The sequence below is a fragment of the Gamsiella multidivaricata genome (assembly GCF_025024155.1).
Source record: "Gamsiella multidivaricata strain RSA 2152 chromosome Unknown BC939scaffold_6, whole genome shotgun sequence".
NCBI lineage: Eukaryota > Fungi > Mortierellomycota > Mortierellomycetes > Mortierellales > Mortierellaceae > Gamsiella > Gamsiella multidivaricata.
Window position 1 is genome coordinate 282,484 of NW_026251714.1, and position 22,562 is coordinate 305,045.

At 52.1% G+C, this 22,562-nt stretch overlaps 4 protein-coding genes across 4 annotated transcripts; 3 read left to right on the forward strand and 1 right to left on the reverse strand.

Annotated features, from left to right (window-relative positions):
- Positions 1–2,322: 2,322 nt before the first annotated feature.
- Positions 2,323–2,995, forward strand: BC939DRAFT_438611 (uncharacterized protein). Its single transcript, XM_051553862.1, has one exon. The coding sequence runs from the start codon at positions 2,382–2,384 to the stop codon at positions 2,814–2,816; it is 435 nt and encodes a 144-aa protein (XP_051416426.1). The 5' UTR covers positions 2,323–2,381; the 3' UTR covers positions 2,817–2,995.
- A 7,476-nt stretch (positions 2,996–10,471) lies between these two features.
- BC939DRAFT_489628 (uncharacterized protein) lies at positions 10,472–12,760 on the forward strand (the record flags this gene model as incomplete). The annotated part of the gene is made up of 6 exons (XM_051559422.1): positions 10,472–10,969; positions 11,546–11,578; positions 12,059–12,141; positions 12,163–12,230; positions 12,346–12,427; positions 12,468–12,760. The coding sequence occupies exons 1-6, from the start codon at positions 10,584–10,586 to the stop codon at positions 12,758–12,760; spliced, it is 945 nt and encodes a 314-aa protein (XP_051416427.1). The 5' UTR covers positions 10,472–10,583.
- Positions 12,761–13,703: 943 nt separating this feature from the next.
- On the forward strand, positions 13,704–18,696 carry BC939DRAFT_419557 (uncharacterized protein; the record flags this gene model as incomplete). The annotated part of the gene is made up of 6 exons (XM_051553059.1): positions 13,704–13,896; positions 14,027–15,992; positions 16,209–16,354; positions 16,470–16,914; positions 17,254–17,803; positions 18,290–18,696. Exons 2-6 carry the CDS (start codon positions 14,100–14,102, stop codon positions 18,694–18,696), a joined length of 3,441 nt encoding a protein of 1,146 aa, XP_051416428.1. The 5' UTR covers positions 13,704–13,896; positions 14,027–14,099.
- A 56-nt stretch (positions 18,697–18,752) lies between these two features.
- BC939DRAFT_525441 (uncharacterized protein) lies at positions 18,753–20,941 on the reverse strand. Its single transcript, XM_051561313.1, has one exon. It carries the CDS (start codon positions 20,608–20,610, stop codon positions 18,913–18,915), a length of 1,698 nt encoding a protein of 565 aa, XP_051416429.1. The 5' UTR covers positions 20,611–20,941; the 3' UTR covers positions 18,753–18,912.
- Positions 20,942–22,562: the final 1,621 nt, after the last annotated feature.

Consider the following 22,562-nt stretch of genomic DNA (forward strand, 5'->3'; position numbering starts at 1 on the left):
CACAAGCGAAGGCGGCGTTTGACACCCTGGTAGACGAGGGCTTTACTCTGAACGGCATCAGGTTTCTGAAGAGATTGGCATCAGCCATCTACAAGGAGCAAGCAGGCCATCCTGTGGTGGAGTACTCGCGCACCAGAGACGCATGTACATGGAAGGCGGAATTCTTCAACCGAGAAGACGAGGCCCAGCTCCTGCGCGAGGCTTGTCCTCTGAGCCGCAGTGGCAACCAGTACCGGTTCATCCATCGATCGCTACTGGAGTACTGCTTTGCGCTCGCAGTATTTGACCCGCAGAAGAACAAGACTCCGCGTCTGACTTCTGCTCCGGCCCGCCGAGGGAGTGTCGGCTCCATGTTTAGCTTCGACGATAAAGACACCCCAGAGGAAGAGTCTGCTGGCGCTCGGCAGTCTGTTATCAAGCACCCATTGTCATGGAGAAGGCTCGTGGATGAGCCGTCGGTACTGCAATTTCTAGCGGAACGAGTCCAACAAGAACCCATCTTCAAGCAGCAATTACTCGCGATGGTTGAGCGCTCGAAAACGGACAAAGAGGGACGCAAGGCGGCAGCTAACGCGATGACGATACTGGTCAGAGCCGGGATGCGGTTCAACGGCTCAAATCTGCAAGGCATCCGGATTCCAGGGGCGGACCTGAGTGGTGGAGAATTTGATTCTGCACAGCTGCAAGAGGCAGATCTGAGAAAAGTCAACCTTCGCAATGTTTGGCTGCGGCAGGCTGATCTGAGCAAGGCGCGGATGACAGGCGTACAGTTTGGCGAGCGGCCGTACCTCACAGAAACTAGCGAGGTGTCTTCCTGCGCGTATTCAGCTGATGGAAGGAACTGTACCGTGGGACTTTGCAACGGCGCGATCACTGTGTATGACACCACGACTTGGTCAAAAATCCTCACGTTCAGTGGCCATACAGACAGAGTTACTTGCTTAGCGTATTCACCAAGCAGCCAGCAGATTGCTTCAGGCAGTTGGGACAAGACTGTGCGGCTGTGGGATATGCAAACCGGGGCATCCGGTGTCATCTTAAGCGGCCATACCGACAAAGTTACGAGTGTAGCGTATTCACCAAGCGGCCAGCAGATTGCCTTTGGTAGTGACGACAAGACGGTGCGGTTATGGGATACGCAAACCAGTGCACCTGATGCTTTGTTAAACGGCCATTCCGGGGGGGTTACTTGTGTGGCGTACTCGCCAAGCGGCCAGCAGATTGCCTCAGGCAGCCGTGATAAGACGGTGCGGTTGTGGGATACGCAAACCGGTACACTCGGTGCCATCTTAAGAGGCCATACCAGCGATGTTACAAGCGTCGCGTATTCTTCAAGCGGCCAGCAGATTGCCTCAGGCAGTCGCGACAAAACTGTGCGGCTGTGGGACGCCCAAACCGAAACACCCGGTCTCGTTTTAACCGGCCACACCAACTGGGTTACCTGCACGGCGTATACGGCAAGCGGCCAGCAGATTGCTTCGGGCAGTATTGACAAGACGGTGCGGATATGGGATGCGCAAACCGGCACACGTGGTGCAGTGTTAAGCGGCCATACCAAAGGGGTTACTTGCGTGGCATATTCGCCAAGCGGCCAGCAGATTGCCTCAGGCAGTTATGACAAGACAGTGCGGCTGTGGGATACGCAAACCGGTGCACATGGTGCAATGTCAAGCAGCCATGCCAACGGGGTTACAAGTGTGGTATATTCACCAAGTGGCCAGCGTATTGCCTCGGGCAGTTATGACAACACGGTGCGGATATGGGATACGCAAAACGGCGCACGTGGTGCAGTGTTAAACGGCCATGCCCGCAAGGTCACAAGCGTGGCGTATTCACCAAGTGGCCAGCAGATTGCCTCGGGCAGTTGGGACAAGACGGTGCGGCTGTGGGATGCGCAAACCGGTGCACCTGGTGCAGTGCTAACCGGCCATGGAGACGAAGTTACAAGCGTTGCGTATTCGGCAAGCGGCCACCAGATTGCCTCAGGGAGTGGAGACAACACGGTGCGACTATGGGATACGCAAACCAGTACCTCTGGTGCAGTGTTAACCGGCCATAAAGACAAGGTTACAAGCGTGGCATATTCACCAAACGGGCAGCAGATTGCTTCGGGCAGTTATGACAAGACGGTGCGGCTGTGGGACACGCAAACCAGTACCCCTGGTGCAGTGTTAACCGGCCATAAAGGCAAGGTTACAAGCGTGGCATATTCGCCAAACGGCCAGCAGATTGCTTCGGGCAGTTATGACAAGACGGTGCGGTTGTGGGATACGCAAACTGATTCGGCTGGTGCCATTTTAACCGGCCACACCAATTGGGTTACTTGCGTGGAGTATTCGCCAAGAGGCCAGCAGGTCATCTCAGGCAGTAGCGACAAGACGATGCGACTGTGGGATGTGAAATCCGGTCAGTGTTTGGTGGTCGTTAAAGATTTTCATGGACGCATCTCCAGCATCGCATGGAACACGACTCTCGATGGCACTTATTTTGCAACTGGCTGCAGCGATAAATCCGTTCGCGTGTGGCAACTATTAGAAGAGGAGGATGGCTATCGCGTAAGCCTGCATTGGGGTTCGAACCATGGTGGACTTGTCGTGTCGGGTATCACTATCCAAGAAGCACAAGGCTTGAGCAGGGTAAATGCGAAGCTATTGCTGCAGCGTGGCGCTGTGGGCGACCCAGTCCCTCCTTTGACCTTCCGCGGAACTAGTGAGAAGCTGGTCACCATGGCAACTGTTGTATCTCAGCTTGGGATGCAGCCAAACCGCAGCATGTCGAATACCCTCCCAGCGGCTGGTCCCCCGGCAGAGAGTTAGTAACGCCGGTTGTATAGGCGGAGATATGGCTCGGAAATTGATAGCGGCAGCTTAACTCTTACTTTTTGCAAGTCTTCTGCTGGTGCATGGATGCGCCTCCTGAAGAAGACAGACAAACAAGCATACAAGTCTCTTGTCATTGACAAGTCCTGAAAATAAAAAATGGCAGCTTATAACAAAGAACTGAGCGCTTATTGGGCTAAAGACCACAGAGCGAGCATGAAGGGATGAAGTCTAGGGTTATGGACAACCATGGTTGTGTAAATGCTGACTAGCACTGTGCGCGGCTTTATTCTTTACGCACATACACTCTAGATCTAGGTAACCGTCATCAGTACTGTCACGACATCTTCCATCACTCTGGCTACGGCCACCGTCAACGCCGCTATGACCAATACTAGATGCACACCAATAGCGCGTTCGCCTGCAGCATTGGCCTTAGTCACACCCTGCACACCATCAAGCGTCTCCTGGACATATCGTCTGAAACGAGCATATCAGCAACCAGGACCAGCGACTGTTGCATTATCGTCACCAGATGGATATGCGTAGCTGCTGTACTATTTTGCTAGGAATCTGAACAGCACAATAATGGATAGCATCAACTAGGACACAAGTGAGGAGCGCAAATGACAAACATGCAGCTGCTGGTTCGAGTCCCAGTTGGCTCCGCAGTTAACTCATCAGCTGTCACGGAATATCCTGTTATTTTTAGTTGAATAACATATTAACAGGGTATTCTACAATAGGATACTACGGGGTTGTCACTGCACAAGAGACAGTGATAAATGGCGAAGAGTGCGCGCTGTGCTGCACGCACAGACTGTGCTTGCCCATAACCGCTCATTGTAGCCAAAAGTCATTCATTATTTACTAACATATCACTGGATAGCTACAGGCCGAACGGATCACTATGTTTGGGCGCGTAGAGCGACAGTTGGACCGGCATTGAGCAGTCAAAACATGAGCAGTGGATCAGCGGTGCACAGCTGGTAGTAGATATTAGCTAGGGAGTCCACGAGGGAAGGACGATAGATGGCTCGGGAGATTGTTTAGATACACAGGAACAAGGACAAGGACAAGAACAAGTCTAAAGACTCAAAAGACATCATTTCATGGACGGGAGATGGCTCAAGGGGACTTTGTGAAGCCGCAAGTGGCAATACTCTGCAGTTACTGCCAGTTGTATGCCCTCAACAACAGTTGTGCCCTTGATAGGGATATCAACTGCAGAGAAACGAGTACTGATCTATGGCCCCATAAGTATGAGTATTTACTTGTGTGTTTGAAAGCATAGCGCACTATCAGAGACAGAGAACTCACAGCTGTGTCCTGTCCCGGTAGTGCCTTGGACTTCCCCAAGGGTCTGGCCGATTAGTGACAGCGTTATGCAGTGCCATCTAGGCTCGTGCCTGAACTCTCTCTGGCACGCAGACATAGGGCGATGTTCCTAAGGCCCATGTGCGTCTTTGGCTGGACTCAGCTCTAAACAAACCGACCCTCGCCCTCATCTTTGCCCTCGCACTATGTAAGCTTTGGAGTCGCTAAAGATAGATACTGGAACGGTATTATGGAGTAGAGAGGGAATAGAAATGGAATAGGGATTGATCCTATAATACGGTGGTGGTTCACACAGTTGCCAAGTCGGGTTACACAAAAGGTCGAAAGATCAACCTTTTGCTGTCTCACAGCTGGCGGGACGACCCATTGTATCATACATGAGGGCGAGGGGCCAAAGTGGCTACGAACGAGTTGCGTCTTCGTGCTCGTCTTCCTTCTTTCATTTTCCCTTCTTTCCAGCTACATCCTCCGCTCAATCCATCAAGATTCCTCTGAACCGTCTATTATCCTTCCCATTGTCTCTCTCCTTTCTCCGTTCTTCCTTACACCTCAAAAAACTCTGGTCGGCGGCGACTCATTAGCGACAGTGCAGTCCAGTTGGCAGAAAAAGCTGACCTTGTCTGTGATCATATAGGCAGACTAAGAACGCAAGAGCCAGACTAGGGTAGGACCAGCGTCTGTGAAGCTGAGGAGAACAACAATGCATGTGCAACGGATATTAACCTATAGTGTGTGACGATAAGCACTATTGCTAGGAGACACAAGGGAGCGAACCCAGACCATTGCACAGTTGTCCAGAAAAACGAAGAAGTAGGAGTACCCATATTAAGGTGAGAGACCATCTCATTCCTTCTGTATGTGAATAAGAAGATATACAACATGTGCAGCGGTTAACAGTCCACCTTGCTTGGCGATAGCCGTCCCTACTCGGGGCAACGAAGGACAACGAACTTGGACAGGAGAACAGAAGCAGCGATTTTGAGCAGAAGAAGCAAACTTGAGAAAGAAAAGCGTTTGCTGTTCCCACAGGCTCCCCAGGTACTACAGCCTCTTGCGTTCAATTGTATTCAATTGCGTCCCACTGTCTGAGAGCCGTGCGCATCAAGTGTAAATGTGTACGCTGGCTGCTCTCACACCACCGATTGATACACGACCATAGAGGACTCTCAGACCGATATGTTCAGCAGTACGTTTTCGTCCTCACGAAGCGCTCTCTCACCACAAAGGGCCTTGAACCTCGCCAACGCTCATCTGGAAAATGCACGAAAAGCAGACGACCCGTATCTCATTTTGGACTTGTGCGCCAGTGCGGAGGCTGCGTTATCTCAGATGAAGAGAGCAGACAAAAGGACTCTCATCCCTCCTATGAGCACCGAGGATCAGGCCCTGTGCAATGGGATCAGCACTGCTTATTCGGACAGAGGCAAGCTGCTAGACAGCTTGGGCCATCTCGACAAGGCACAAGCCAGCTTCAGACAGGCGGAGAAGTGGCGATATGTCCTGGACCCCAACGGGAACCCTATCCGCTCTCGGTCCGGTGCGATCTTCACTTCCATCCGCCGTGCACTCAACCTTCGCGGTACATCAACAGCCGCGCCCGAACGATCCTATCCAGAGGCAAAGAGCAAGCTGAGTCGCAGTGATGTCGCCCAGGTTCCTCCAGCGATCTTTCCTGAGAACGTGGCAAGACCTGCAACCAAACATGATCTACCAGGGCCGGATGGGCGCATCACCACCACTCCTCAGCTTGCCTACTGCCTCGGATTGCTCTCCAAGGCCTCAGCGTCATCGTCATTAACATATGCCTCAGAACCCGATGAACCGCTTGACAAAGCTCAGTGCGACTGGATACAAGCCAAAGCTAGGGATGCGGACGAAAAAGATCGGCTACATTCGCTGGTGACAAGAGTGCTCGCGGCATTCATTGACGACGACCTCAAGGATGCCGCCACGGTCGCTGAAGTGGTGTGCCTAGCGCCTGTGCTCAACAGAGAACGCTATCGCAAGCTGCTCAGCAACCTCATCGATGGGATTGCGCAATCGACCCTGCTGGACTTCAACCTTCTTGAAGGCCTGGCGCAGCTGATACAGAGCGCTTCCCCAGGCTACCTCCTTGCCGATGACCTGGTCAAAATCTTGAGGGTACTTAGCGTGCGCTTACAGGACACCCACCATCAATCGAGCGAGCATCGTTATCAGTTGGCCATGGCGGTCTCCGGCGTGCTGGATGCGATGGCGGACAGTGATGTCAAGGGGTTGAGCCGCGAGCGGCTGCATGCACCGCTGTCAGCTTATCTGGAAGAGATGAAGAACAGCTCTGATCCTTACTTAGTATACCAGGCTGCCTATGCCTACCAGGCCCTGCAGTATGTCCCAGATGATGAGACGCCCCTGCAAGCAGTGATGCGGCGCACAAGAGTGGTGGTGAGTGGTATCTCAGGGCTTGTGAGTGCGGTCAAAGGGCTGGATGTGAGTGGTTTTATCGATGGACTGGGTCAGCTGCAGGAAGGACTGGGAGAGGTGTACCAGGTCGCCATGCTCGGATACGAAGGTGTGAGCTCGCTGGTCGATGGCGGACAGGGACTTGTGGATAGTTTCAAGGAAGGCCTCAGCTTCAGTCGGAAGCGTGCATGGTACCCGGCGTTGCGCTGCACAGATGCCTTGATTCGAGACGGCCGACTCGCAGACTTCAAAAACCTGGTTTGTGGGGCACCATGCCGGCGTGATCCATTGTTCGAATGGGGTGTGTGTCAACGGCTTGGAGAGATCGCCGCCGATCCGCTCTGGGAAGCCGGCACCCGCCAAAGCGCTGTTGATCTACTAGGCGGGCTGTATATGAACGATCTGGACTGGTGCCAGCAAGCCAGCGTCAAACAATGGATCCTCACGATCCTCATCCAGCTAACTGATATGAACAACAACGCCGACATACAAGGCAGCATAATAAGGCACCATGCCCACATTCTGCTGCTAGGTCTAGAAAGAAATGGCGATATAGAGAAACAGGCACTGTATCGCGATTGCATCAGCGCGTCTCCGAGTCCATATCCACTGAAGGTCGGCTTGCCACAGCTGGCGTCTCCGTCGCTGCTCGATCGTGTCCAGGATATCCCAGACGTCGAGGATGACCTACGCAGGATGAAGGAGCGGCGGCTAGCAGAGCACAGCAAGGCCGTCTACATCCCTCCTCGAGCTAAGGCTAGCCTGCAAGCGTCCGACGATGCACTGTTCTCATTGACGGAGAAAGTGCACGAGTTCCTGAAAAGTGATCGCACGGTGCTCCTGCTGTTGGGTGACTCTGGTGCGGGAAAGTCGACCTTCAATCGGGAACTCGAGTGCGACTTGTGGGACAGCTACAAAAAAGAGAAAGGCCCGATCCCGCTCTACATTAGCCTGCCTGCGATCGACAGGCCGCACCAGGACATGATCGCCAAGCACTTGCGCAGGAATGACTTTACAGAACCCCAGATCCGAGAGATCAAGCAGCACCGTGAGTTGATCCTGATCTGCGATGGATATGATGAGAGCCAGCAGGCACACAACCTGTATATAAGCAACCAGCTGAATGAGCCAGGAGAGTGGCGCGCCAAGATGCTGATCAGCTGCCGCAGCGAGTACCTTGGTCAGAACGACAGAGACCGCTTCCTGCCAATGGACCAGAACCGCAAAGCCATACCCAGCCTCTTCCAGGAGGCAGTCATTGTCCCGTTCTCTCCAGAGCAGGTCGAAGACTACATCAGGCAGTATGTACACCAGAACAGGCCGCTGTGGAGGACCAAGCAGTACCTAGAGGCGCTTAAGCAGGTCCCCAACCTGCAGGAGCTGGTGAAGAACCCGTTTCTTCTGACACTGTCGTTGGAGGTACTACCGCGGGTGGTGGATGCAGGACATATGCAAGATCTCTCTAGAACCGGGATCACACGTGTAGCGCTGTATAACCAGTTCGTGGAGCAATGGCTGGAGCGTGGCAAGAAACGGGTGGGAGGCAATGATCTGAGTCCACAAGCGAAGGCGGCATTTGACACCCTGGTGGATGAGGGCTTTACGCTAAGCGGCGTCGGTTTTCTGAAGGAACTGGCAGCAGCCATCTACAAGGAGCAAGCAGGCCATCCGGTGGTGGAGTACTCGCGCGCCAGAGACGAACGAACATGGAAGGCGGAGTTCTTCAGCCGAGATGATGAGGCCCAGCTCCTGCGCGAAGCCTGTCCTCTGAGCCGCAGTGGCAACCAGTACCGGTTCATCCATCGATCGCTACTGGAGTACTGCTTTGCGCTCGCAGTATTTGACCCACAGGAGAACAAGGCTTCGCGACCGTCTTTTGCTCCGGCCCGCCGAGGGAGTGTCAGCTCCATGTTCAGCTTCGAATGGCGGGCAGCGCCAGAGGACGAGTCTGCTGGCGCTCGGCAATCTGTTGTCGATCATCCATTGTCATGGAGAAGCTTCGTGGACGAGCCATCGGTGATGCAATTCCTAGCGGAACGAGTTCAACAAGAACCCACCTTCAAGCGACAGCTACTCGCGATGGTTGAGCGCTCGAAAACGGACAAAGAGGGACGCAATGCTGCAGCAAATGCGATAACGATACTGGTCAGAGCCGGAATACGGTTCAACGGCGCAGACCTGCAAGGCATCAGTATTCCGGGGGCGGACCTGAGTGGTGGAGAATTTGATTCTGCACAGCTGCAAGGGGCAGATCTGAGAAAAGTCAACCTTCGCAATGTTTGGCTGCGGCAGGCTGATCTGAGCAAGGCGCGGATGACAGGCGTACAGTTTGGCGAGCGGCCGTATCTCACAGAAACTAACGTGGTGCATTCCTGTGCGTATTCGCCTGATGGAAGGAACTGTGCCGTGGGTCTTAGGAACGGCACGATCAGCGTGTATGACACCACGACTTGGCAAAAAACTCTCACGTTAAGCGGCCATTTCTACAGAGTTACGAGCGTGGCGTATTCACCAAACGGCCAGCAAATTGCCTCAGGCAGTTATGACAACACGGTGCGGCTGTGGGATACGCAAACCGGCGCACCCGGCGCAGTGCTAAGCGGCCATATCGGTCGAGTATTAAGCGTGGCGTATTCGCCAAGCGGCCAGCAGATTGCCTCGGGCAGTTTTGACAGCACGGTGCGACTGTGGGATACGCAAACCGGTGCTCCTGGTGCAGTGTTTACCGGCCATACCCGCGAGGTTACAAGCGTGGCGTATTCACCAAGCGGCCAGCAGATTGCCTCGGGCAGTGAAGACTTCACGGTGCGGCTGTGGGATACGCAAACTGGTGCACTCAATATCACCTTAGGCGGCCATACCAACCGGGTTACAAGCGTGGCGTATTCACCAAGCGGCCAGCAGATTGCCTCGGGCAGTGAAGACTTCACGGTGCGGCTGTGGGATGCGCAAACCGGTGCTCCTGGTGCAGTGCTAGGCGGCCATAGAGACGAGGTTACAAGCGTGGCGTATTCGCCAAGTGGCCAGCAGATTGCCTCGGGCGGCTGGGACAACACGGTGCGGCTGTGGGATACGCAAACCGGTACACTCAATATCATTTTAAGCGGCCATACCAACCGAGTTACAAGCGTGGCGTTTTCGCCAAACGGCCAGCAGATTGCCTCGGGTAGCTATGGCAACACGGTGCGGCTGTGGGATACGCAAACCGGTGCGGTTGGTGCCATTTTAGCCGGCCATACCGGTTATGTTTCAAGCGTGGCGTTTTCGCCAAGTGGACAGCAGACTATCTCGGGCAGTTGGGACAAGACGATGCAGCTGTGGGATACGCAAACCGGTGCACCTGGTGCAGTGCTAACCGGCCATACCGAGGTAGTTTCAAGCGTGGCGTATTCGCCAAGCGGCCAGCAGATTGCCTCGGGCAGTTGGGACAACACTGTTCAGCTGTGGGATGCGCACACAGGTGCACCTGATGCAGTGTTAACCGGTCATACCGATCGAGTAATGAGCGTGGTGTATTCGCCAAGCGGCCAGAAGATTGCCTCGGGCAGTTGGGACAACACGGTGCGGCTGTGGGATACGCAAACCGGTGCGCCTGGTGCAGTATTAACCGGCCATACCGAGGTGGTTTCAAGCGTGGCGTATTCACCAAACGGTCAGCAGGTTGCCTCGGGCAGTGATGACAATACGGTGCGGCTGTGGAATACGCAAACCGGTGCAGCTGGTGCAGTGTTAAGCGGCCATACCCATTGGGTTACAAGCGTGGCGTATTCGCCAAGCGGCCAGCAGATCGCCTCGGGCAGTGAAGACAAGACAGTGCGGCTGTGGAATACGCAAACCGGTGCACCTAGTGCAGTGTTAACCGGCCATACCAACGTGGTTACAAGCGTTGCGTATTCACCAAGCGGCCAGCAGATTGCCTCGGGCAGTAGCGACAAGACGGTGCGGCTGTGGGATGTGAAATCCGGCCAGTGTTTGGTGGTCGTTATGGGGTTTCATGGATCCATCTCCAGCGTTACATGGAGCACGGCTCTCGACGGCACCTATTTCGCAACTGGCTGTGGCGATAAATCCGTTTGCGTGTGGCAGCTATTAGGAGAGGGGGATGACTATCGCGTACGTCTGCATTGGAGTTCGAACCATGGTGGACTTGTCGTGTCGGGCACCACTATCCATGAAGCACAAGGCTTGAGCAGGGTAAATGCGAAGCTGTTGCAGCAGCGCGGCGCTGTGGGTGACCCAGTTCCGCCTTTGAACTTTCGCGAGGCTAGTGAGAAGCTGATCACCATGGCAACTGCTATATCTCACCTTGGGATGCCGCCAAACCGCGGCATGTCAAGTACCTTCCCTGCGGCTGGTCCCTCCAGCAGAGAGTCAGTAAAGTCGGTTGCGTAGGCGGCAGTGACATGACTAGGAAGTTGATAATCGCAGCTTGGCTCTTACTCTGTGCAAGTCTTCTGCTGGTACATGGATGCTCCTCCAGAAGAAAATAAACATGCAAGTCTTTTGTCATCGACTAGTCGCAAAAATGAAAATGGCAAATTGCAGCAAAGAACTGAGCACTTATTGTGCTGAAAGACCGCAGAGCGAGGCATGAAAGGATGAAGTCTAGGGTTATGGACAACCATGGTTGTGTAAATGCTGACTAGCACCGTGCGCTGCTTTATTCTTTACGCACATACACTCTGGATCTAGGCAACCGTCATCGACAGTACTGTCCCGAGCTCCTCTACCACTCTGGCCAAGGCCACCATCATTACCGCTATGGCCAACGTTAGATACACACCAATAGCGCGTTCGCCTGCAGCATTGGCCTTAGTCACACCCTGCACACCATCAAGCGTCTCCTGGACGTATCGTCTGAAACGAGCATATCAGCGACCAGCACCAGCGATTGTTGCATTATCGTCACCAGATGGATATGCGTAGCTGCTGTACTATATTAGTAGGAATCTGAACAGCACAATACTGGGTAGCATCAAGTAAGATACAAATGAGAGGAGAGGAGTGTAAATGATAAAAATGCAGCTGCTGGTTCGAGTCCCAGTTGTCACGGAATAGCCTGTTATTTTTAGTTGAATAGGATATTAACAGGGTATGCTGCAATAGGATGCTACGTGGTCGCCACTGCACAAGAGACAGTGGCGGATAGCGAAGATTGCACGCTGTGGTGCATGCACGTGCAGACTGTACTTGCCCATAACTATTCGATGTCGCCAAGAGATACTCGTTATTTACTAACACAGCACTATTTTAATATGGCTCTTATTGTAGTGTTTATGTTCCAGAGACAAAACGATTAATAACAACCACAAAAGCATTTTCTATCTCGGTTCGACTGCACATTCGACCTCGCTTTTTGCGGGCAAAAACAGCGACCCATATTTCTTGAGACATTTCACATGTACCTAATGAATGCAGTTTCTATTTGCACTGCGTTGAAAAGTAGACCTTTATTCAAGGGTGCCTGGAGAAGCACTTAGCTCCCTCGGTACGCTCAATTGGCTTGGTGTGGTTCGTGCCCTTGAGGCTCTTGTTGGGGTTGGTACGTGAAACACTCATGCAGTGCTTGGAATTTGTGTCAGTGCTGCGCTTGTGGCTATTATCGCTCCTGCTGTGCTGGTCCTTGCTGAGGTGAACACTAAAGGAGCGCTCTTCTTCACGGTGAAAACTCGGTTGTCGATAGCCTGTCCACTACTGTTCACGTTTGTCCATTACTGTCCTGTGCCGTGATCTGGATGTTGACTAGGTACCGTCGTCCAAGGCCCTTCGTCCTCTTAGCGTCCTCGTCTGTTCTGTCCACGACCAAAGAATTCTTCGAGTGTCATCTTGTAGGTTTTGGTGACTGACGCTCATCTGTCGCTATGAAAGTCGGTAGTCTGCTTGTGCTAAGAGTAGTTGTCAATGCTCTTGATACTAGCCTTGTCTCTACCAACAAGAGTGCCGACATGACTTTGGCGGTCGAGCGCTCTGCACGTTGGCCCAGCGGATTATCTGTTTGCAACAACTGCAGTGGCAGTCAAGAAGAGAGCTCGGACTTGGATCATCGTTACTGGGACGGGTTTCGTAGTAGATGTTACGGAGCAGATACACTGCTGGTGATGCTTGGTTTTATATTGCCTCTGAAACCTCGTCGCTCTTTCAGCACTGCACGCTCCGCATAAATCCCAGGACGCGTTTATGCTTTTGAAGTACCAATTGAACTGGCGAGTATTTCCTGGCACGTACGAAGACGGTTCTTAATGACGATAGAAGAGATCCCAGTGGATTGTACTATCGGGTGCCTTTGGGCACACGTGGATGCTGTGATTATTCGCAAGAGATAGCGCAAGAAGAGTCAGTGGTTGCACCACCAAGACTCCCCCCCCCCCTTTTTTTTTATCTTTCATTGAGAGGTTGCCACATGACCATGGATGATCATGTCCAGGAACACGGTCTTTGCATCCAAACTAAAGGCTTTTTTCTTTACTCAGTAATAAGAGAAATCCCCCTCCTCCCTTTTTTTATTATCTTGGCTTTGCCCACACCAATTTGAGGGTGCCCTTGCGCGTTAATACGCATGCCCAAAAGACAAAGTTCGGGCACCTGCCCTCACATTCAAAATCGGGTCCGCGAGAAACGATCGCCTAGTTAGTGTCGCCCTATCCTGTCTTGAATACAACATATATCGCTAGTCAAAAAGATATTAGTATCCCTCTTCACTGCTACTGCATCATTTTTTGTTCCAATTGGGTACGTGGACAGACTGCAGGGGGAGTCTCCCTTCATAGACCACAACCCCTTTCTCGACCCAAACACCCTGTTTGAGCAACTCAAGTGGCCCTTTTGGCATGGACTTGCCTACATATCGACACTTGAATAGCGGGTAGCAGGAGTGCACCCCTTCTCTTTTTTTCCGCACCTCCCTTTACTGATACGACGGAGCATGATTTGGATGCTTTGTGCGATTTGAAATTAGTAAACATTTCAGGTGCCCAGGCCTTCTGCAGTCTTCTTTAGTGTGCGTAATTTTTTTTTTTTTTTGGCTAGGACCTTGCAGTTCTGCAATCAAACATATTTTGCTCCAAGTACAGTATTACACCCAACGTTCTCGTCCTCTTCTTTTCTCTTTTCTCTTTTTTTCTTTCTTTTGTTTCCCCTCATATCTTGTTGCTCTTCCCCTTCTTCACTGCGACTTTCCGACCAAGGGTTGCCCCGGGTCTTTTGATCACTCCCGTGGTTTTCAAGCGAAAAAGTAAAGAGAAGGATTGGTCCTGTCCACAGCAATAAGAGAATAAAGGAACAGAGAAGCTCAACCGAGGTAATGGATACATGTCCAATTGTCTCTTTCTAGCTTTTTGTACGACACACAGAAAGCTGTCCTCTTTCACAATTCATTCTCCTCACGCCTTTTCTACAACTCTATGATCCTATAATTGGCGTGTCGATAGATCTCTAGATCGGGACGCGACAAGGTTTCGAGACGCGCTGATCGCTTTTGCCACTAACTTCGATACCATTCCAATGGACAACTGCTCCTCTTCCTCCTCCAGCACCCATTGGATCGCCCTCCCCAGCAACGTCAACACCCCCACTCGTCAAGAACGCAACTCGGTGTCAAGTCCAAGACGAGTAACAGCCACAACGTTCTTCTCGTCTTCTGTCAATTCTTCGCCGTGTTCGTTCATTTCGGCCATCTCAACCATCGAAGCAGACAGGGACTATGGTGCTGCTGTAGAAGAGAGGCATGAACTTGTCTGCTGTAACCTCCCATCTTCGTCCTCCACATTCATACTGGAAAATGAGCTGCAAGAGCAAAGCCTGTCGTTGAGAAGATCAGAGCTCTCTAGTTCGAGATCAAGAGATCTGGGATATTATTCCCACACTCAGCTTGGTTATGAGCAGAGTCAGGCACAAGTAGTGGATCAGAATCTTCATCGTCATAATTACCGGTATCAACAACCACAACCACAACCACAACCACAACAACAACAAAAACAACAACAAAAGCTACAATGGCAGCAAAAATCAAATGATCGAAAGAAGGGTTTTGGCAACAATGGAGCTCCTCAGGACCACGCCCATCCACAAAGTCATAACCGCAGATGTGGTTCGGATCATGACCTGACTCAACACAGGCAACAAGAGCGGCTGTCATTTCAGGTCAAGGACAAAGCCAAGTACAGGGAAGAGCAGGTGGCCCCTATTGTCGACACGCCACTACTCCCAGTGCAGACCAGCTGTCTCACCTGTTTGCCCACGCCCTTGACATCGGGGTCACCCTCAAATGCGCCTGCGTCTGTGACTAATTCCGCTTCTCCGATCGTACCATCGCCGTCGTCCTCGTGCATGTGTTCTGTCGTTGCTTCTTCAATTGCAGCGCCCTCCGCAGTGTCGCTGGCTCATCGGCGGCACAGAACTGTCTCGTCTGCAGTTGCATCACTTGAATTCGCTTCGGCGTTGTCGAAGGAACATACGCTCATGGGGGATAGTGACCGATGCGAAGGTGAGGGTAGTCATACTATCGCACCGTCTCTGGTGACATTACCACCGCACTCCTTGTTTCCCTCATATCACACCGCTGCCCAAAACAACCACGACCTCGATTTAAACAATAAGAACACCACCACCAATAACGATTGGGACAATCCCGTGCTTCAGTCATCTGTATCTCTTCCAACCCCAGTTCCAGGGACTGTCCTGATCTCCTCCTCTTTCGCACAACGCCTTCCGCAACCGCCAGTACAACAGCGAGACTTTGAGGCAGCAGGAGAGCCATTCACAGCACCTTCGCTGCCATCTTCTGAGGACACACGCCTTCTCGCCTCTGGAATTCACTCCTTGCGTCAACAGCAGCTCATTCATCAACTTGCCCTGCAACACCAGCAGTACCAGCAGCAACACCTTCAGAACTCGAGCTGTTCAAACACAACAACGTCGTCATCTGAATTCCTTCCCTTCACTTCTAACCTCTTGGTTTCAGCACACGAATTCGTCGACGCCGCTACCCCCTCCACCCGCGATATGAAGGCCCCAAGACCATCCCTCCTCTCTGGAAGCCTCTCCAATTCCGCAATCTTGACTTCATCACCCGAATACATGGCTTCGCCCACTGGATCCTCATCTTCGTCGCACACACCATCATCCTCATCTGCATTCCATTCTCCGTCAAACTCTATCATCTGGACATCGTCCTCCAGAGCTACCGTTCGACGATCCTCGACAGCCGCAAGCCGCTATATTGAGTCGCCTCCGGAGTCCATGGCCCTTGGTCAAAGTAAGGATAAGGGCACTGTGAGGGTACGACGTTTCAGCAGACGACGAGTCACCAAGGCATGCTTTGACGGCCTGCCACGAGAGACCAAGATCCATATTTTTCGTTATTTGTCCACATTCCAGCTCGTCCGTGTGTCCAGGGTAAGTTCAACTGTGGTGGTAGCGGCTTTTTTTTTTTTTTTTTTTTTTTTGTTTACTTGTGATGAATTGAGTGTGGGTTTTCACTAAAAATACGGTTGGGGATTGTTCCGGATGTATGTAGCCCTAATTTTCGCTAACCTATGCATGCACGCATGCATGCATACATTCTTTCATGTACGCTGTACGTTTTGTTTATGGGGTATCGCGGAATAATAGGTCAGTCGGTCATGGAGAGGTATCGCGATGGATGGGTCGCTTTGGAAGGCCATTGATACGACCCGGTACTACAAGTCCATCAAGGATGACCAGTTGCGCACCCTGGGTACTGCAGCCTCGGGATTCTTGCGTTACGCCAATTTTCGGTAAGGAGGCAGCCCTCAGTCTGCACCTATTGGGATAGTTCACTGGAGGGAGGGACCAAACCTTTCATCGTCTAACAAAAAAAAAAAAATACTTTGCCCTGTCTTGGTTCAATAGCGGCTGCGTACAGCTGACGGCCGCATCGTTGAGCGCGATCGCCGAGCACTGTCCAAATATCGAGCGCCTGAACCTCACGGGCTGTCGTTCGATCACATCTAATGCCATCAGCGACGCCTGCATGAACATGCCCCTGCTCGTCCACCTTGATCTCTCGGGCCTGCAGGCTGTCAACAACTTTACGCTCCAAACCATGGCCGTTTACTGTCGCTCGCTTCAGGTCCTGAACCTAGCATGGTGCAAGCAAATCTCTGGATCTGGACTGACCAAACTCACTAGAAGCTGTCAAGGACTCCGGAAGCTGAACGTGTCGGGCTGTTCTAGCCTCGAGGATCGATGGATGCCTATGATGGGCATGAATCTGCCGAAACTGAGGGAGCTTTGTTTAAACGGGTGCAGCTCTTTGACGGATCGGGGGTTGATCGGTTTACTGTCAGGGTTGTCGGTAGGGTCGAGTAAGAAGCATAGGAAGTGGAGGATGAAGAAGCGCATGGCGTCCTCGGTCAGGGTCTCGAGTCTGGGGCATCTGTTAATCAACCAAAGCAGCTGCAACGATGACGACGATGGAGACGACGATGATGATGACGACGATGTCGACGAAGACGAGGACGATGTCGAAAAGGAAGAAGAATCGGAGCGAGAAAGCGAAGTCGATGGGGAAGAGGACGACGACGAGGTTGGAGCCGAGCACGGAAACGACGCCAGTAGCGGTGGTCAACCCCAGACATTATCCTTCTCAGCAACCCAGAGTCAACGTCCAGAGATGAACCCTGAGGGCCTACAGACGAAACTCGTCTACCTCGGTCTCTCACAATGCCGTCTACTCACTCACGAATCTCTCCGCGCAATCAGTCATCTTTGCAGCCGTCACCTCCGCCGCCTCGAACTCTCCAACTGTGAAAACCTCGGCGATGAAGGGCTTATCTATCTTGCCCAACACTGCACGCATTTACGACTTCTAGATCTTGAAGAGATAACCTCGTTGACGGACGTGTCCCTCCGCGCTTTTGCGATGCATCTGCCGAAGCTGGAGCGGATCTGTCTGTCCTATTGCGAGAATGTGACCGATCAGGGCATCATCCGCATGCTGCGCCCAGCACCCAATACGACGACGCTCTCGACCGCGACGGCGATGATGATGAACTCGGACGCGACTACACAGTACTGTAGGAAGCTGATGCATCTGGAGCTGGACAACTGCCTCCTGATCACAGATCGCTTGCTGCTGGAGTTTGCGAACGTGCTGGAGGAGCGGTATGCCAAGGCAGCGGAGCGGATGAAGGAGCGGGAGAGGAGGCGTGAGGAGCGTAGGGAACGCCTTCGACAGAAGAAACGTAAGATGATACCACGACAGCAGAAGGGACTGAGCCAGCGGCAATCCTCTTGGCCCACGAGCGAGAAAGAGTCCACCCCACGCAGCTCATCCGACCAGTCTGCTGGAGAAAAAATCCAGGCGACCGCCGCTCCTAACAGCACGACAACGGACACCGAAGCAACATATATCTCATCCTCACCTCTCAGTATCCCAGCCCGGTTCCGGCACATCCCAGCGCTCGCGAACGCGTCTCTACCTTCATACGCCTCCTCTCCTCTACAACCCCGCAGTGTACTCGCTTCTACGCTGCTCTCTGAAGAAGTCGTCGTCAAGAAGACCCGCCCTGGCATGCGGATCATGGTCCCAACACGCTCCACCTCGACCTCCTCTACTTCATCATCATCATCCTTATCTCTCTGGTCCTCCGAGATCCCCTCCCGCCGGACTAACGTGAATGGGACCAAGAAGGGACCCACCAAGAAACCGATCCGTCCGACGATCCAAGTCTTTGATTGCCGGAACATCACCCTCGAAGGCGTCGAAGCCGCCCAGGCACGGAGCTCGACGCTCGCGATCCGGAGCTACTATTCCTGGACCCATCCCTCAACATCCGGACCAACGACGGACGCGGCGTTCGGAGGCAGTGGCGGGATGGAGGGCTTGGATGCTGAAGCGGATGAGGACGAGGATGGGGAGGAGAGTGCGAACGGAACAGGCGGGATGAATAGCTCACAGACGAGTTTGCATCATCTGCAATTGCAGCAACAGCATTTGCAGCGCCAACAGCAGTTGTTGAGGAGACATCGGGCGGCGAATCTGTTGCACCGTGCTAGGGTTGGGCTTCTGGGCATCCCAGGTGATGCAGCTTTTACGGGCGGGGCGAGGAGTGATGGTCAATGTGTTATCTTGTAGATCAACTCTCGCTTTGTGATATGTAGTACAAGGTCCTTATAATGCTTTTTTTTTTTTTTCAGGGCGGAGAAAAGAGGGTGTGCTCCCAACCCCAATTACATTGCTCTTTATTTTCCTTCTGTGTCTGCATGCATAAAAAGGAATCATGTTCCGTTTTGTTTCAATAGTTCTTTTTATTATGTGAACCTCCAAAACGACTACGCCCAAGGTTATCTTCTACTCTACCTGGACCCCCCTACGCCCACAAGCACCCCTCCTAAGGTGTCGAATCATCTGATCCCTCCTTCCAAAGCCCTCTCCACAACCCCCGGAGCACAGATACTTCTTCACGAGCGCATGTTTCGCATCCACATGTCTCCTCAGATCATGTTTCCGCTTAAAATGCAGGTCGCACCCCGCGTACAGACACGGGAACGGGAAGTCGTCAACATGGATCGCCATATGGCTCTTGAGCTGTGTACGCGTCGGGAAGGGCTTCGAACAGGTCGGACAGGGATATGACTTGTGGAGGCCGCGTGCCTTGGGCTGGCCTGGATTAGGTAGTTCCATACCGCTCGTGGCTGTAGTGTCGGTGCTGTTGCTGCCGGTGTTGATATCATTGTTGCCGGATTTTCTGTTGGGAAAAGAAGTCCCGGGGGAGGCAGAAAAAGAAGAACGAGAAGGAACACAGCCCAATGTGTGTTGTCGGCAATATGAATGCTGCGCATGATTATAATGGCCGTGGGCTGTAGGGGAATCATAGGCCCGGATCTTAAACAGGTCTGAAGAAAGATTCCGCCGAGTTGGCGTACGCGCGGCCCTCCTCACAATCCCATCCGGATAAGTGCTATATCCCCTCATATTCGTATTTGTGTTCGTATTCGTGTTCGTGTTCGTGTTCGTGTTCGTGTTCGTGTTCGTGTTCGTGTTCGTGTTCGTGTTCGTGTCCGTGGCATGATACTGTAATGAGCTCTGCTTCTGTGGTTGTCCAGACAGGTTCATCTGCTCAAACAGTGAGAGCCCCCACGATGCCGACGATGCCAACTGCGAAGAAGTAGAGGAAGCAGGAGAGCTGGGCTGTGGTGGTGGCTGCCGCGAGATCGTCGGGGCCAAGGGACTTGATTGATTGCTCCAATCATGTTCAACCTGCAGAGTCGGAGTCGAGGGAATCCAGTATGGGAGTTCACGTACTGAATCCATCGTCGTCATCACTGGTGAAGATATAGCCTGGCTGCAGGGCGACGCTACCGTAGGTGAGGTCGATCGCGAGGAGAAGGTAAGGGTGTGAATCTGGCTTTGGTTTTGGCTTTGGCTTTGGTGCTGGCGCTGGAAATGAAGGCTCGAGGGCTGTTGTTGTGGTGAACGCTGTTGCCGCGCGTGTTGCTCTTCTTTATCGTAGTGGTACTGCTGCGGTCCGCCCAGGGGCGTTGGTCCATTCGCTATCTCGGCCGGCTCGGAAGCAGTATCCGACAAGGGCGAACTCGAAGTTGAAGTGGAAGATGAGGACTCGGCCATGGACTGGTCATCCAGGATCGGACAGGTCGGTTTCGCGAGGTTGGGAATGGTCGGTGGGAAGGGGGAGATGCCCATCAACAGTCGTTCCAATGTAAAGAGTATATTCTGGGGTGGTGCCAAGGGATCACTCGAGTCCCCGCACGTTGAAGGAAACTCTTGGATGCTGCTTCTGTTCGAAAGAGTGGTGTGATCGCGAAGGATGTAGAGTGGCCCCTGCGAGGAATGGCGGTCCTGGTGGTGTGGGTATGGGTTGTAGGGGTATTGGGCTTGAGGGTTCTGGCGGTGCGGTTGCGGTTGCGGTTGCGAGTATGAGTGTGAGTGTGAGTGTGAGTGCGAATGTGAGTTCGAGCGAGAGGCTGACATGGTAAATGGTGCTGCTGGATGGTGCTGATACGTGGAGGTGTCTTTGCACACTTGCATGGCTGAACTGAGATGGGCTGTTGTAATTGCGTAAAAAATGCGAGGATTATCCTAAAATGAGCTGAAGAGGGGATTGATCCGTAGGAAAAAAATCCGGCGGGCAAAGCAAAGCTGTTGAAAAGACCGTGCGAAGAAGGCTCCAGGCGACGATGTGGGATCGAATACGAAGACGGTATTGAAGCGGAACACGAAAGTAAAGAAAAATACACCTTTGAATGCGAAGCTAGTGAACGAATGCTCCTTTTTGTTGTTTTTGCATTTACAAGAGAAAGAAAGAAAGGAAGAATGAACGAGAGCTGAGGGATAGAGAAGATGGAGTTGCTTTTGCTTTGGCTGAAGTGAAGAGAAAAAAATTCCCTGGGGAGCGATTCGTCTCTCTTTATATAATACGGATTTTTCCTTTTCTTGAGCACGTCCGCGTACCACCGCTGGGCTTTTTACAATATAGCCCACTTCCTACAACGTGATACAGAAATGTGGATCACCATTGAATACGCCAATGCTCACACGCTCAATGTCTTCCTAGGATCGTTTATCTCTAGAATAAATAGCCAAGAAGTCAACGGGAAATTCCACGGTACCGCGCGCTGTCATTCTACACCGGAATAATCATAAAATAAAACTTGCCAGAGCCAGGGTCTCCAAGTGCGCGTGGGTAAGGCAGACCCTTCTTTCCCCCTCTCCCTCCTCCTTCGCTTGCACGCCGCTCTATATGACTCCCACCGGCCGATCTTTCATTCGACTGATTTCTTTATTCATTACTTTTTCTAGCGTACCTGACTGACGGTTAAAAAACCAGGAACATTGTATTTCAGTTCCCAAGGGCTCTCTGGGATCATTCAGAGGAGAACCCATTTTGAACGTACAGGCGTTCATACATTATCAGCCTACCAAAACGACGTCTCAGCGTGGAGACGTTGCATGCCAGCCTTAACGCTAAAACGATATGCGAGCATTTTCCTGCTGTGCTTAGTCCTCCCCCCCTCCCCCAACCTCTCCCCAGACCATTCACACCAAGAAACCTGACACATCCACGAAAACGACAATAATCAATTTTCTCTTGGCCTTTTCTTGGCGGGGCATGCATAGCTCATTGATTTTCTTGGCATGGGCACTTTAGCCGGCTGATGCCTTCTTGGAAGAGAAAGGGGCGTGGGGCTAAATGCATGAAAAATGCGATATTGGGCCAAGTATTCAAAAAAACAAAAGATCAGTTGCACACACAGACTAGATAGATCGTCTTAGCCTCCCAATTCCTAGACTAATTCTATCTATGCCTCACCTTTATCTGTGATACCATAGGACAAGAGGGGTGATTTTGATTTTCAGCACAAGAAGCTGTGTGCGTTGTGTGAGCGTACTTGTGATACGCAATCTCCGACCATGTGGATCTAATCACTGGTAATAAAAATGACAAGCAATGCGTGGGATATAAAATGCGACTATTGACCAGTGTAGCGGAATGAACAACTAAACTGCATACCACTGAACCACTGAAATAACAAATTGTCTTGGCACTGGAAAACGCCAAGAGACTCTCACCTCATGCCAAGCAAAATCCGCCAAGAGAATCCATGAACTCGCAACCCGGCAGCCAACCTTACTTCCTATCCATATTTTCCCCCCATCCCTTCCATTGCATCCCCACTAAAAACCCGTCGTTTGAGGAGTCCCCCCTCTGGTGCTCCCATGGGCGTATATACAGCGAGCGAGAAAACTCGTCTCTTTACATCCATGCAAAATTACATATTCTATTCAGCCATTCAAACTACTTTATACTCGCTTAATTACTGTAAATGAGAGCATAAACAGATAGATCTTGTACATGTACTCATCCCCCGTCTCGCTTGCAAGCATAAGCGCGTCAATCTTAAGGAACTCCCCTCCTCACTTGGAGGTAAATCCTCCTTAATCCACTTTCCGTCTTACAGGCACTCCCGTTCGCCATAGAT